At 36.8% G+C, this 15,359-nt stretch overlaps 1 protein-coding gene and 1 pseudogene across 1 annotated transcript in view; both read left to right on the top strand.

Annotated features, from left to right (window-relative positions):
• Positions 1–10,064, top strand: part of LRRC63 (leucine rich repeat containing 63) — a 62,188-nt gene extending 52,124 nt beyond the window's left edge. Inside the window, exon 10 of the mRNA XM_030921872.1 lies at positions 9,851–10,064. Coding sequence (XP_030777732.1) covers positions 9,851–10,064 — 214 coding nt within the window. The remainder of the gene's footprint in view (positions 1–9,850) is intronic.
• LOC104658153 lies at positions 2,723–3,244 on the top strand (annotated as a pseudogene).
• Positions 10,065–15,359: the final 5,295 nt, after the last annotated feature.

The following is a 15,359-nucleotide window of genomic DNA, read 5'->3' as shown; positions in this document are numbered from 1 at the left end:
GAGTTCATAGAAGTAGATTCTTCCAAAAAAATTATTTGGCTCCAGGCACACTATTCTGGGAGGTGTTTCACTCCACTGTGACGTCATGGAGACCAGGAATAGAGCAGGCATGCATGGAGTAACCTCCCTCACGGTATCAATGACCAGCATTGGAATCACTGCCTAATCTCAAGACCAGGGTACTTAAACTCCCACATCCTTACAGTCCACTTAGGCTTGTCGCTTATTTTCTTCAGACGGTAGAGGACCATTTTTATTGAATTACTGACCATCGGTGCTTAGGTTATTAATTTAACAAATATTTGCTATATGCCTAAGTAAAGTGGCTTCCCAGGCATATATAAATTATAAACATTGACTCAATAAAAGGCAGGAAACCTAAACAGCCTAGTAACTATTGGAGAAATTGAACAGTGGTTAAAAATCTACCAATGAAAAAGGAACTAGTCCCAGAAGGTTTTGATTTTAACGTATTAAGATGTCAATATTCGTGAATGCACATGAGAAAGTAAGAAAAATCACAAAGGCAGTAATTTTTTGAAGAATTATAACCTAACTAGTGTGTGGTAAACAGATATGGGATCATGAGATTTGGATTCACCACAAGGTACTTGGGAAGCTGAATTTGAGATTCCTGAATTAAATGTGGACTCCAAAAGAGGCTTAATGGTCCCAGAGCAGTGAACTCACTCTCCCAGCAGAAAAAAATGTTTTTGAGAGAAACATCCTCGATTTAGACTGTAAACGTTCCAGAAAATTATGTTCAAATGAATATTAGCTCACAGCTTAAAGAAATTTCCAAATATATGAGGAAACAAGCCACCAAGAAAAAAGCAAAACAATCAAACAGATACTAATTTCCAAGGACCTAGGATATTAGTATTGCAACTGTGACCAGGAAAACACGAGAAAGAAATGTTAAGTAAAATGAAATTCTAGAAACTAAAAAATAATAGTTAACATTAACTCAATGCGTGAGTTAAACAGCAGATTATACACACATGAAGAGAGATCTGGAGAAATTATAGTAAATATGCAGACAGGAGGTAAAGAGATTGGAGAAAAAAGGACAAGATTTAACATACACTTACAAACCCAGAAAGTGAGAACAGAGAATGGTGGGAGTCATTATTCAATGAGATACTGGCTACAGATTCTTAGAAGTAAAAGATGTGAATTCACAGACATCATCGGGAGCTCTATAAAAGCTAAGCAAAATACCTTGTGGTAAAACTGAAGAACCCCAAAAACAAAGATAAGAACCTAAAATCAGCCAGGAAAAAAAAAAAATCACTTACAAAAAACAACAAATCAACTGCCAGCAACAGTGGACCAGTGACTGAAAAAAAATATTATTTTGCCCAGCAAAGCTTTCAAGAACAAGAGAAAACATGGTATTTTTTATAAACCAAACAGAATTTACTCCCAATAAATTTTCACCAAAGGAAGCTGCAAAGGATGTACATCGACAAAAGAAAAATGATTCCAGAAGCAAGTTCTGAGAGGCAAGAAGGATTGGTGAGAAAAGCAGTTGGAAAATATGTAGGTAAACAAATATGATCTCTATGAAATACCAAATGAGGTTTAAAAAATATAACTAAAACCAGACATCAAACAGTTAGAAATATAATTTTTAAAAGATACTTTTATGATAGGAAGAAACAAACCTAATGTATAAATATATTAAATGAAAAATGTGCAAAACATTATGGAAAAAAAGCTAAATCTTTATAAAACAGTAAAGAAGGCTGAATTAAATGGAAGAGATATAGATACTTAGGGATAATAAGATTCAGTACTAAAAACACATGTTATTCCCAAATAGAGCTATAAATTCAATGCAATTCTGGTGAAGATGCCAATAGAATTTTCTCAGAAACTTGATAAGCTTATTCTAAAATGTATATGGAAAAGCAGAGGCTCCAAAATAGCCAAAAGAAACCTGAAAAAGAAGCCTAACTTAAGAGGCTTGCCCACTAGACATCAAGACTTACTACAAAGTTAGAGAAGGCAATAAAGGTTGGTATTAAGTTCAAGGAAAGGCAAATCAACCAATGGAAGAGAAAACAGCCCAGTTATTTTGTTCTGATGCATGTGGGAAAACTTGACATTTGACAGAATAGCCCTGTGGATCAGTAGTGAAAGAATAGACTTTTGAATACATGATGCTGAGACATTTGGTCATCCACAAGGAAAAAACAATAAAATCAGATTCCTGCTATATATATGGCACCATCAGACACACAAAAAAAATCATTTCCATTTTGATTAAAGATTTAAATATGAAAAGCAAAACTTTAAAGCTTTTACATGCAAGTGTAGAAGGCTCTCTATGACTTCATGGTAGGCAGACATATCTTAAACGCAATGCAAAAAATATAAACAGTAAAGCAAAGTTTTATAAATTTGACAAAAGTATAATATTTACATAAATATAAGATACTATCAATGAAATTAAAAGACAAGCCATTAACTGGAAGAAGATATTGCAATGCTTAAAATAGTTGAATAATATATATATAATTACTATATATATATATACACACATAAATAGAGAGAGAGAGAGAGTAGTCATCCCCTATCCTTGGGAGATGCATTCCAAGACCTCCAGTGGATGCCCGAAACCACGGGTAGCACTGAACCTTATATACATTGTGCTTTTCTATACATGCATATCTATGATAAAGTTTAATTTATAGGGGTGGTGGCGCCTGACGTCACCATGGCTACCAAGCACGAAACCGCAGAACCAGTGGTACCTTTGTTTGTGGATCGATACTTCATTTGCTGGTACAAAGCAGATGTCAAAGGAAAATCTTGTGAGGACCACTGTCTACCACAGCACTCTAACCGAATATGTGTCACCACATTGGCAGAATCTCATCCAGTTCTGCAAAGTGGAAAAACAATTAAAAGCATTCCCTGTCAGATCAGTACCAACTGTAGCAGACTTCAGAACAAGGTCTCTGGGAAATTTAAGTGGGGGGCACAGTTTCTAACAGAACTTGCACCTCTCTCTAAGATTTACTGTTCAGATGGCGAAGAATATACTGTATCTAGTTGTGTTAGAGGATGTTCGATGGAAGTTAATGAAAACATTCTCCATAAGCTATCTATTCTTCAAGAAAAGCCATCCACTGAAGGCTACATTGCAGTTGAGTTACCCAAATTTGAAGAAAGTAAAAACATAACAGAAGGGTTACTGACACAAAAACAGTATGAAGTCATGGTGAAAATGCATTAATGCCATGCATCAACGTCACGAGGACTGACATGGAGCAAAAAGCAAACCGGGATTCTTGTTACCTGGCTTAAACCATCAGTGCACGGAAGGAGAACCAGTATATGTGAAGCAGACTTCACAGGCATACGCTGGGGAGGCCTAGTGCCTCACTTAACTTCGTTTTCCCTCTCTGGCTTTCGTAATGAGCCTGGTTCCCATTTGTCTTCAGCCTGCCAGATCTGGCCTGCCCTTGTACTCACCCTGTTCTCTTGCATCTCTCTAACACCTGGCGTGCAAGGAATGTTTTTCTGATTAAAAACAAGCAAACACACTTTGGGAGGCCGAGACAGGCGGATCACGAGGTCAGGAGATCTAGACCATTCTGGCTAACACGGTGAAACCCCGTCTCTACTAAAAAATACAAAAAACTAGCTGGGCGAGGTGGCGGGCGCTTGTAGTCCCAGCTACTCGGGAGGCTGAGGCAGGAGAATGGCGTAAACCCGGGAGGCGGAGCTTGCAGTGAGCCGAGATCCGGCCACTGCACTCCAGCCTGGGCGACAGAGCGAGACTCCTTCTCAAAAAAAAAAACAAAAACAAAAACAAAAAAAACAAGTGGCCGGGCGCGGTGGCTCAAGCCAGTAATCACAGCACTTTGGGAGGCCGAGACGGGCGGATCATGAGGTCAGGAGATCGAGACCATCCTGGCTAACATGGTGAAACCCCGTCTCTACTAAAAAATACAAAAAACTAGCCGGGCGAGGTGGCGGGCGCCTGCAGTCCCAGCTACTCGGGAGGCTGAGGCAGGAGAATGGCGTAAACCCGGGAGGCGGAGCTTGCAGTGAGCTGAGATCCGGCCACTGCACTCCAGCCTGGGCGACAGAGACTCCGTCTCAACAACAACAACAACAACAACAAAAAAAAAAAAAAAAAAAAGCAAACAAAGCTCTCTGAAGAAAATATAGGAAAGTTTTAAGTAGCCAAGTAAAAATAATTTACTCATTATCCCATAATCCAGGAGTAAATACATTTGACCCTTGAACAACATGGGTTTGAACTGTGAGAGGGTACCATAAACGAATCAAAAATATATCATTAACCAAACACAAAACCCACTTATAGAGCAGGCTGACTTTTCATATACTCAGTTTCCAAAGGACTGACTGCAGGACTTGAGTTATGCGTGGATTTGGGTATATGTGGAAGGTCCTGGAACGAATCCCCCGTGTAAACCAAGGGATGACTGTACTACATTTTAACCTACTTCTGTTTGAACATTATAGTATGGTTATTGCTTTTGCCTCATTGCCCTATTAGTTTGAAGTTTGAAAAAACCTAACCCACCTTTCTTACCCAATCTGCTATAATGTGACTACCAAAAAGTCTAGTCCGAGCCCACCTGCCTCAACTCCTCTCCCTTTTAGGTTGTAGGGAAGAGGCCAGAGTGCAGACTATATCTTCTGCCCTCCTTATGCCAACAAGATGGCCTTCCCCTCTGAAACAAAGTAAAACTGCAACACTGTGACTGCTTAAATGAGGGATATGTGAAAAGGCTCTGAAAAATACAACAGTTTTCCTAGGAAATGTATTAGAATGCAGTGGGAAGCTAATTCTTGAAATATGCATATTATAGTCACTCAGTCTCACATACTCTAGTTACCAGCAAATAAGTTACTGAGAATATGTCATTCAAAGGCATGGAAGCCTTTGAGAGGAACAAATGCTTTCACATCATTTAAACTAAAAAAAAAAAAAAAAACTCCAACAACTATGAATTTATAGTTTAAGATTGATTTACACTGAATTTCAAATAAAAGGACCATAAAACTTGTCATCTTTCTGTAAGGGCTGTAACACATAAATACATTTCAATATCCCTGTTTTTAAATAAAATATACATTTGTACGAAAAAAGTTTATAAATTAGGCACAGTAAGAGATAACTAATAATAACAATAACTAATAACTAATAAAATAACTAATAATAAAATAGGACAATTATAACAGTATGCCAGTATCACTACTGTTGCTCTTTGGGGCAATTATTAAGTAAAATAAGGGTTACCTAAACAAGTACTGCAGTACCACAACAGTTGATTTGATAACTCAGAGGGCAACAATGGGTAGAGTCTACAATGTGGATACATTGGACAAAGAGATATAATTTCTGTCCCAGGTGGGCCGTTTAAAACTTACAAATTGCTTATTTATGGGATTTTCCATTTATTATTTTTGGACCACAGTTGATAACTGAAACCGTGGAAAACAACACCTTGGCTAAGAGGACACTACTGTATATCTTTCATAAATCAATAAGAAAAGATATAAACAGTAGACAAGTAGATAAGTGATAGGAATGTGAAATTCATGGATGACAATACACAGATAAGTGATAAACATGAAGAATGTGAAATCTCACTAGTAATCAAGAAACTGCAATGTAAAATAGCAACAAGCTTTTTTTAACCTACCTATTTTATCAAAATTTACAAGATTGATATTGTGCTAGCTTTGGATGCCCAAAAATATGACTATCATCATGTATCATTGTTGGTACTATAAACTGGTGAAAGCTTCTTGGAAGACAATTTGACAGTTTCTTAGTCTTTAAAATAGCACCTTAAATCTTAGGAATCTGTCTTACAGAAATAGTTACATGTAAACACAAAGTTAGATACGGGGATTATAACTGCAGCCTAAAACTGCATCAGGCAGAGAGTGGTAAAATAACTTACGGCATATTCATACTATAAAACATTATGATGCTATTAATCAGAATGAAGTTTTATTCTTAAGTTTTGACTTGGAAATGTTGTCCAAGTCAAAAAAATGTTTTGACTTGGAAAGTTGTCCAAGACATTTCATTAAAATAAAAAAGCAAGTTATTCCCACAGACACATACATACAGAGTGAGGGAGCACACATGTGAGAAAGATTCCATTTATGTAAGAAATAGTTACATATCTAGGAGCTGGAGGGGGCGACCCAAGCCAAGAGCTTTAGTTATTCTAGGGAGAGGAGTTGCAGTGACTGAAGAGAGGAATAAGCAGGAATCTCTGTGTTTTTCTCTATATATGTCTATATTGTTTGGAAATTTGACAAGGACTCATTTTCATGTAAATAAAAACTGACACAAGTGAATTACAAATAAAAGCAGCTGGAGGAGGAGCTAATGACAAATAGTTGGGGACACAGGGGAAAGATACGGGGATGAAATAGTATTTGAGAAGAGTCTTGAAGGACCAGTAAAATTTGGAACTATGTCTTGTGTTCAAGGGACATTCCAGAAAGAGGAAACAAAATGGGAAAAGAGGAATGTGGACAAAGAGAAAAATGAATATTTAGCCAGAACAAAACATCCATAAAGAGTAGTGGGCCGGGTATGGTGGCTCACACCTGTAATCCTAGCACTTTGGGAGGCTGAGGTGGACAGATCACGAGGTCAGGAGATGGAGACCATCCTGGCAAATGTGGTAAACCCCGTCTCTCCTAAAAATACAAAAAATTAGCCGTGCGTGGTGGCACGTGCCTGTAGTCCCAGCTACTCCAGAGGCTAAGGTAGGAGAATCACTTGAACCCAGGAGGCGGAGGTTGCAGTGAGCCGAGATTGTGCCACTGTACTTCAGCCTGGGCAACAGAGTAAGAATCTGCCTCAAAAAAAAAAAAAAAAAAAAGAGTAGTGGTGGCCAGGCATGGTGGCTCACACCTGTAATCCTAACACTTTGGGATGTGGAGGCAGGTTGATCACCTGAGGTCAGGAGTTCAAGAACAGTCTGGCCAACATGGCAAAACCTTGTCTCTACTAAAAATACAGAAGTTAGCTGGGCGTGGTGGCACATGCCTGTAATCCCAGCTACTTGGGAGGCTGAGGCAGGAGAATCACTTGAACCCAGGAGGCAGAGGTTGCAGTGAGCTGAGATCATGCCACTGGACTCCAGCCTGGGCGACAGAGCAAGACTCCATTTCAAAAAAAAAAAAGACGGAGAAGAAATAAATAGAGTTAGCTAGCTGTCCATTAGAGATCACTGAATGCATTGGAAGTTTCTTCTTCAGGCCTTAAGAGTCACTGAGTCCAAACAGTACAAATAGACCTGGCAGTATGTCAAAGATGGACTAGTGCAGGGCAAGCTGGGTGGAGGTCAGTTAAAACACTCATGTCCATAACAGGTAAGGAGGGACTGATCCAGAGTAATAAGCAGGGATATGAACAGGTGGGAAATGCAACAAGATAAATTATGGAGGTAAAATTAACATACCTAGGTATGTGGGCCACGTGAGAAAGGGAGGATGAAAAATGACTACGGGTTCAACCTCATCATAGACGACTGTGATATTAGTAAAAATAAGAACAGTGAGGGAGGGATTTGTCACCCAACCACTGTCATCCTCCAATGTCTACCCTTGGCTTTAATCCTGAATTTCTAACTACTGAAAATTTCGGTACTGTCCTACTTTTGCTGAGTTCCTTGGATTGCGGCTCAGCTGTGGGCTTGCACTAAAGTCACTCTAAGCTCAGCTACTGCTCTCACTTCAATGGCTGCCCTCTCAATTAGCAGCTATGTATGTCATTTTTGTCCTGTACAACTTATCATTGCTGTCTGCCTCTCTCTGTCTCTCTACCCACATTGTATCACCTCAGACAGAGAATCCACTTCCATTGAGAATGGGGTCAGAAGACTCATGTTCCACAGAAGTTTACCTTGACTTCCTAGTACATTCGAATGACAGAAATTTTTGCTTGCTTTTATTTTTTCTTTTATTTTTAGTTGACACATAATTATACATATTTATAACATACAGGGTGATATTTCAATACATGTATTTAGTATGTAATGTTAAATCAGCTTAATATATCCATCACCTTATTTATCATTTCTTTGTGTTATTAACATTTAAAATCTTCTAGCTTTTTGAAAATACACAGTAAATTATTGTTAACTAGATTCACCTACAGTGCTATAAAACACTAAAACTCCTATCTACCTGTGATTTTTTTCCATTTTTAACATCTCCTATCCTCTTCTTCCTCTTACCCTTCCCAGCCTCTAATAACCACAATTCTACCCTCTACTTCCATGAGCTCAATTTGTGTTTCGTTTCCACATGTGAGTGCCTTTCTGTGCCTGACTTACGTCACTTAATATAGTGTCCTCTAGGATCATCCCTGTTGCCACAAATGACAAGCTTTTATTCTTTTTATAGCTGAATAGTATTCCAGTGTGTGTATATATCGCATTTTCTTTATCCATTCATCTGTTGGTAAACATTTAGGTCAATTCCGTATCTTGGCGATTGTGAATAGTGCTGCAATAAATATGGGGGTGCAGATGTCCCTTCGATATACTGATCTCCTTTGCTTTGGATAAATACCCAGTAATGAGATTGCTGGATAGTAAATTAGTTTTATTTTTAGTTTTTTGAGAAACCTCCATACTCCATTATGACGGCTGTACTAATTTACATTTACCACTGAAAGTGTGTGAAAGTTGCTTCCTTTCTGCATCTTTACCAGCATTTTTTACATTTTATCTTTTTGATAATAGCCATTCCCACTGGAGTAAGATCTCTTATTATGGTTTTCATTTGCATTTCCCTAAATATTAGTGATGCTGAGCATTTTTTCATATACTTATTGGCCAATTTATATGTCTTCTTTTGAAAATATCTATTCTTTGATCATTTTAACATCAGATTGGTTCTTTTTTTTTCGCTGTTGAATTGTTTAAGTTCCTCATATATTCATTAGTGCCTTGTCAGATGAATACTTTGCAAATATTTACTCCCATTCCGTAGGTTGTTGATTCTGTTGATTTTTCCTTAGTAGTGCAGAAGGTGTTTAATTTGAGATTAGTTCCATTTGTCTATTTTCATTTTTGTTGCTTAAGCTTTTCAAGTCTTAACCATAAAATCTTTGCCTAGGTCAATGTCCTGAAGCATTTCCCCTATGTTTTCTTCTAATGGTTTTATAGTTTGTTTAAATACTTAAACATATTCTTATAATCTAATGGTTGTGGAATGGTATTTCTTTGCTAATTTATTTTGTATTCCCCGATTACTAGGGAGATTGAGAAGCTTTACCTATGTTCTCTTGACATTCATTTTTTTCTTCTTCTGTGAATAGTCTATTCCTGTACTAATGTTAATGTACTAATGGATTAATATTTTGTAACTGATTTCTAACAGTTTAAAAATACATTATGGACTCTAATTCCATACTGGATTATGATAGTACCTTTATTTTTTTAATGATATATTTATTTTGTATCATAAAAAATTACATATTTATTATAAAAAATTAGAAAATAAACACATCATTAAGAAACGTAAAATCCCCTGTGATCACATTTCCCAAGAATAATAACTATTTTCAATTTGGGATCTATCATTAGAGTTTTTTCTTGTTACGCATATATACTTTTTTGTTTTAAAAAGCTAGGATTGTATTATAAATATATCTACTGTATTGTTTAGGTCTTTTAGCATTTAGTCTTTCACTTAAGGGGTAGCACTCAGCTAGCTGGGAAGCTCAATGAAGATAAGGGCCATATTTTATACTGTTTAGAGTCTTGCATAGCACAGAGTCTTTAGTAAACATTTATTAAATATTGACTTGCCGTTTCCTCCATTTCAGCACATCCAGGTGTGAATGGTGTCATGGTCCCAAGTTTGGTGAAGGTTTTCGTGTCATCCGATCCTGTGATATTTTTGGAGCATCACAGCTTCCAGTTATGTTTCATGTCTGTTCTTCTTCTTGCTATAGAAGAATAAAGGAAAGCAGTTTTATTTTAGATGGTAGTCCTAGTAGAAGAATAGCTCTAGATGTGGAGTTGTCAAAAGAATTATAGTACAATGATTTATCATATATATATACAAACTTCACTGGCTTTTACTACATTTATGTCTACATATAGTAATTCATCTCTTTGAAAGTAGAGATTCTGTTTGGAAGATATAAGTGTCTTCTCATATGAATTATCTTTGTAATTCTAACTGCTTATGAAAGTTTGTGATTGTTAGGGAATTGTTGCAGAATAATTACTCAAGGAGGATTAGTAAAGCCTTTAGATTTGAATACAGATCTAGAAAATTTCTTTCAGAGCCTGTTTACTATAAAAGGAAAAATGTTAGAATCCTTTGCAAAATGGGTTATATCTTACAACTGGTCTTTTCATGCATCCATACTAAGTGACGAGATAGCATTGCAGAGTCATCAGTGGGGTTTGTGCTGCATACAGCTTCAACGTCACACATCTAAGTGCTCAATGCTTGTGCATTTCTGCAGAAATCTGACCAGTGCCTACCATCTCAATTGTAGGTTGTTTGGGGGAATAAAAGATTAATTTTATCCCCAAGTGTTTGTTTAAATTAATTTCCCAGGTTCTTAGAGAACTGGTACAGTCTTTAATTGTTACCTTGAACTTCATTTCCTAAAGCTGAGAAACTGGACATTGGCCTGATTCCATAGGCTAGCATCAGCATCTACCAAGGCCTACAGTGATAGCCTGACAGGAAAATAAAATACAACTTACAAAATAACATTGCAAAGCAGCATTTGCATACAGTAAAACTTCCTTTAAGAATTAACATTTGGTAAGAGAAAGATAAAAGGGCATTTTGATATACAAACAACTTTACAATGGCATAGAATTATTTCACGTATCTTTTACATGCAGTTCACTTAAATCTCAAATATCATTGCTAATTAATTTTAGTGATATGAAATGATTTAAATTGACACAGCTATCTTATCATTAATGTCAGAAAAATACATTATGTCATCTTTGTATCTTTTAGTGATATCATTTAAATAAAGATAAATCAGGCAAAATAATTTTTCTATTGATTTCAATAAATTGTGATGCTTACCCGCTTTTCCTTGAGACTTTCATTTTTCAGCAGAATCAGGTAAACTTTGCTTTGCTTGATAAATATATACTGTATTCTCCAGTGTAAGAATAAAATTATTTATAATGAAAGAAGTAACTACCATATTACACATGTATACAGAAAGGGATATTTATAGTATGATAAATTAATTCATTAAAATGTAATATACTCATAATTAGAAAACAAGATGAAGAAAATAATACTAACTCCCTGTGGCATATAGCTTATTAATACCCTTGTTCCTCAAATATTTCTTGGGGAAGAAATATGTTTATTTATTTATTCAAAACATGTTGGGTTTTGGTTTAACTGAGTAGTTTCACATTGAAATAGGAAATAAAAAAAGAATAGCTTTCAAGGGAAATGACAAATTCTGAGGGATGTTTCAAAACTAAATATACCTAGATACTTAGACAAATATGAAATATACTTAGAACCCAATCTCTTCATGCTTAGTATAAACCTTGAATCTGAGTGATCTCTTATAGATCTTCCAAAAAAAGTAACTTACAGAATTTTTTAATGAAAGTAAGACATATTTATTATAGTGTAGCAGGACCAGCCACAGACAGAACTCAGACACCAATCACCTCGCTTCCCGGTCAGGGAACCAAGAAATGTAGCAGGAGGAGGCGCAGACAGAACCCCTCAGACACTGAAATAAAGAAGGAAGGGATTTACTCGGCCGGGGGCATCGGCAAGACTTCTGTCTCAAGAGCCAAGCCCCCCGAGTGAGCAATTCCTGTCCATTTTAAGGGCTCACAACTCTAAGGGGGTGCACGTGAGAGGGTCATGATTGATTGAGCAAGAGGCGGTACGTGACTGGGGGCTGCATGCACTGGTAATTAGATCAGAACAAAACAAGATAGGGATTTTCACAGTGCATTCCTATACAATGTCTGTAATCTGTAGATAACAGAACCAATTAGATCTGGGGTCGATCTTTAACTACCAGGCCCAGGGTGCGGCACCGGGCTGTCTGCCTGTGGATTTCATTTCTGCCTTTTAGTTTTTACTTCTTTCTTTGGAGGCAGAAATTGGGCATAAGACAATATGAGGGGTGGTCTCCTCCCTTAATAGAAATATTAGAAAATACAACTAAACCTAAGAAAAAAACAAAATCCTCCTTGTAATGCCTCTGTAACTCAGGTTCAGTCATCCACTGCTTGCAGAGTCTGAATAACAAGAGCAAGGTCTGGTGGGAAAAAAAAAGTGACTTAATTCAAGGGCTACCCGAGGGGAAGTAGTACAGGCTCCTGCCTTGAGATACCACTTCAGCCTTCAGGGCAGAAGACAAGGGCTTTTAAAGAGGGGTGGGGAGGAGGAGAGGAGGTGTGGGGTCTGTGTGACTTGCTTGAGATGTCTTATCTATCATGTGGTCTGTCTGGCGCCATGGCAGGCAGCTACATTGTAAATTGAGGCAATCTCCTAGTGGGTGAGAGTTCCAGAGGGGCCTGATTTGCTTCAAGTTTTGGTCTCTGGAGCTTCTAAGTAAACATAGATAAGCTTGCTGCACCTGATGGGATGGAGAGAAGGTAAAGGTTATAATTGCATTCCTAAAGAGCTAAGTAGGAACTGGGGGAAAAGGAAAAAGAAAAAAAAAATCATTTTTTCCTTTTAAAAATGGGGTACTCAGCTACACCACCACCCAATGAAAGCCAGAGATAATCATCTCAACATGTGTATGTGTGTATACACGCATTTATATAATGTATTGCTCTTTTTTAAAAATTGGGATTATCTGCCTCACACCACACCAAAGATTAATTTCCAATTTTAGACCTAAAGGTCTAAGTTGAAAGCATGAAAATAAATAACTATGGTCTTTAAAAAATCAGATTTAGATTTTTTTAAAGTGAGTAATGAAACCTCAAAGAAAAGATGAACAAATTTACCATGTAAAAATTTTTTAAATGTCTGTCGAGCAAAAATAACCAAAAATATAGACAAGCATATATATATATGTTGTGCATGTGTCTCCTGGCACACAACTCATTCAGGACTCAAACTGTGTCATCAAGGCATTATCTATTTTTCTGTCTAATCTAGCTCACTCTATCTATCTATCTATCCATCATCTATCATCTATCATCTGTCTCTTACCAATACTTTCTAAAAATTTTGTCTCATATCCAGGTAATATGGATGGCCACTAATCATTCCAGGTTCATGTACAAGAATCTCAGGAACCTCAGAAGAAAACACACTATCTATCCCAATTGTTACTGTAAAATACATTAGGGATGATTTTCATTGGCTCAACCTGGGTCATAAATCCAAAGAAATCATTAGAGTTTCACGGATGGCATACCCTGGCCAGGCCTGAGTCACATGCCCATCTCTGGAACTAGGTAAGGCAGAATTAGCCCCTCCCAAAACAGGCTAATTAGATTCTCCACAAGAAAGAAAAATTCTAGAACTGAAAATTAGGGGAAGAAAAAGTGTTTTGGGCAGCTAAAACTGGAACTGTCAGAGACCTCTAAACTTCCTAACATCCAATTAGCTGTTACAAGTAACAATAACAACAAAAAGGTGAGCTTAATATTTATATAGCTATAACAATCAAAATTTAATTTTTTTTTTTTTTTTGAGACAGAGTTTCGCTCTTGTTGCCCACGCTGGAGTGCAATGGTGTGATCTTGGCTCACCATAACCTCTGCCTCTCGGGTTCAAACGATTCTCCTGCCTCAGCCTCCCAAGTAGCTGGGATTACAGGCATACACCACCATGCCCGGCTAATTTTGTATTTTTAGTAGAGACAGGGTTTCTCCATGTTGAGGCTGGTCTCAAACTCCTGACCTCAGGAGATCCACCCACCTCAGCCTCCCAAAGCGCTGGGATTATAAGCGTGAGCCACCGCGCCCAGCCTAATTTTTGTTTTTTTACCATAAGTCTAATAATTTTCTGCTAAAAAATACTTGCATGTATGTCTAAAAATATATTCAAGTATATTTACCACCAGGATATTTACAATAGTGAAAAACCGGAAACATTCAAAGAGTTCATCAATTGGGAATTGGTTAAATCTGGTAAATCCATACAAGGCACTATCATTCAGTCATTTAAAAATTAGATAACTCTGTTTCCTTAAATGGAAGGATATCTACTGAGTAGTTTTTGAAAAATATTTACTAGGTAACATAGTCACATAGGTCAAAATGTACAAAAGAGTATCTGGGATAAAAATTCTTTCTTTAACCCTGATGCCTGGCATCCTTTTTCCTTCTCAGAGACAACCAATGATATCAATCATTTTGTATTCCAGGATAGCTTATGCATATGTATGCTGACATATACATATATTCTTCCTTATCTGTATAATATTAGCATAATACATACTCCTTTCTACACCTTTCCATTCAAATTATGTCATAGAGGTTATTCCAGATCAGTACATTATTAGTTTATATTCTTTCTTTATGGTTTCATATTATTCCATAGAGTAACATAGGTAGCTTATTTCACTAGTTTACTACTTAATGGACTTTTAACTTTTTAACCTCTGCTTGGAAAAAAATGTTGTGATGAATAAGTTTGTCCTTTGCACATGTTTACATGTATCTGTGGTACATTACCCTGGAAGTAAATTGCTGGGTCAAAAGGTATGTTCATTTATATTTAATTCGGAATTGGAAAAAATATGTATTTGCTTTTTAAATAGGTAATACCAGCATACTTTACCCAGCTCAAAAAATATTTACTAGTGAAAAGTCTATTTCACACTAATTTCCTTCAGATGCCCAAATATTGTTAACCAGCTTCTTGCATTTACTTAAAACACTAAGTACCTATAAGCATGCAGCTGTTTATAGAAGAATTTTCCTTATTCCAGTAGGTTTTTTTTTTTTTTTTTTTTTTGCATTATATAATTTAAGAACGGCATTAGCGTCATTCATACACTTGTTAAAATATGGATTCTCAGACCTACCTCCAACCTACTAAATCAAAATCTCTGGCAATACTATCCAGGAATCTTAATTACTACCCGGTCTCCAGGTGACTCTAATGCTTGCTAAGATTGAGAATCACTGTTCTCCAGAGGTCAGAACGCTCACACCAAAGTGTTGATTCAAGAGAGGCAGGTGTTGGTGTAACATACCTCATTATCTTCTCATTAGGCTCAACTATACATCATCATCACTGACGATCTCATCTATAAAAATGATCCCAAGAATGCAGGACTGGTTTTTGTTTTGTTTTGTTTTGTTCCTTGTTTTCAAACAGTTCTTGTTCTATCTCCCAGGCTGGAGTGC

This window comes from Rhinopithecus roxellana, chromosome 18 (genome assembly GCF_007565055.1).
Source record: "Rhinopithecus roxellana isolate Shanxi Qingling chromosome 18, ASM756505v1, whole genome shotgun sequence".
In the NCBI taxonomy this organism is placed as follows: domain Eukaryota; kingdom Metazoa; phylum Chordata; class Mammalia; order Primates; family Cercopithecidae; genus Rhinopithecus; species Rhinopithecus roxellana.
This window is presented reverse-complemented; position numbering and strand designations above follow the sequence as displayed.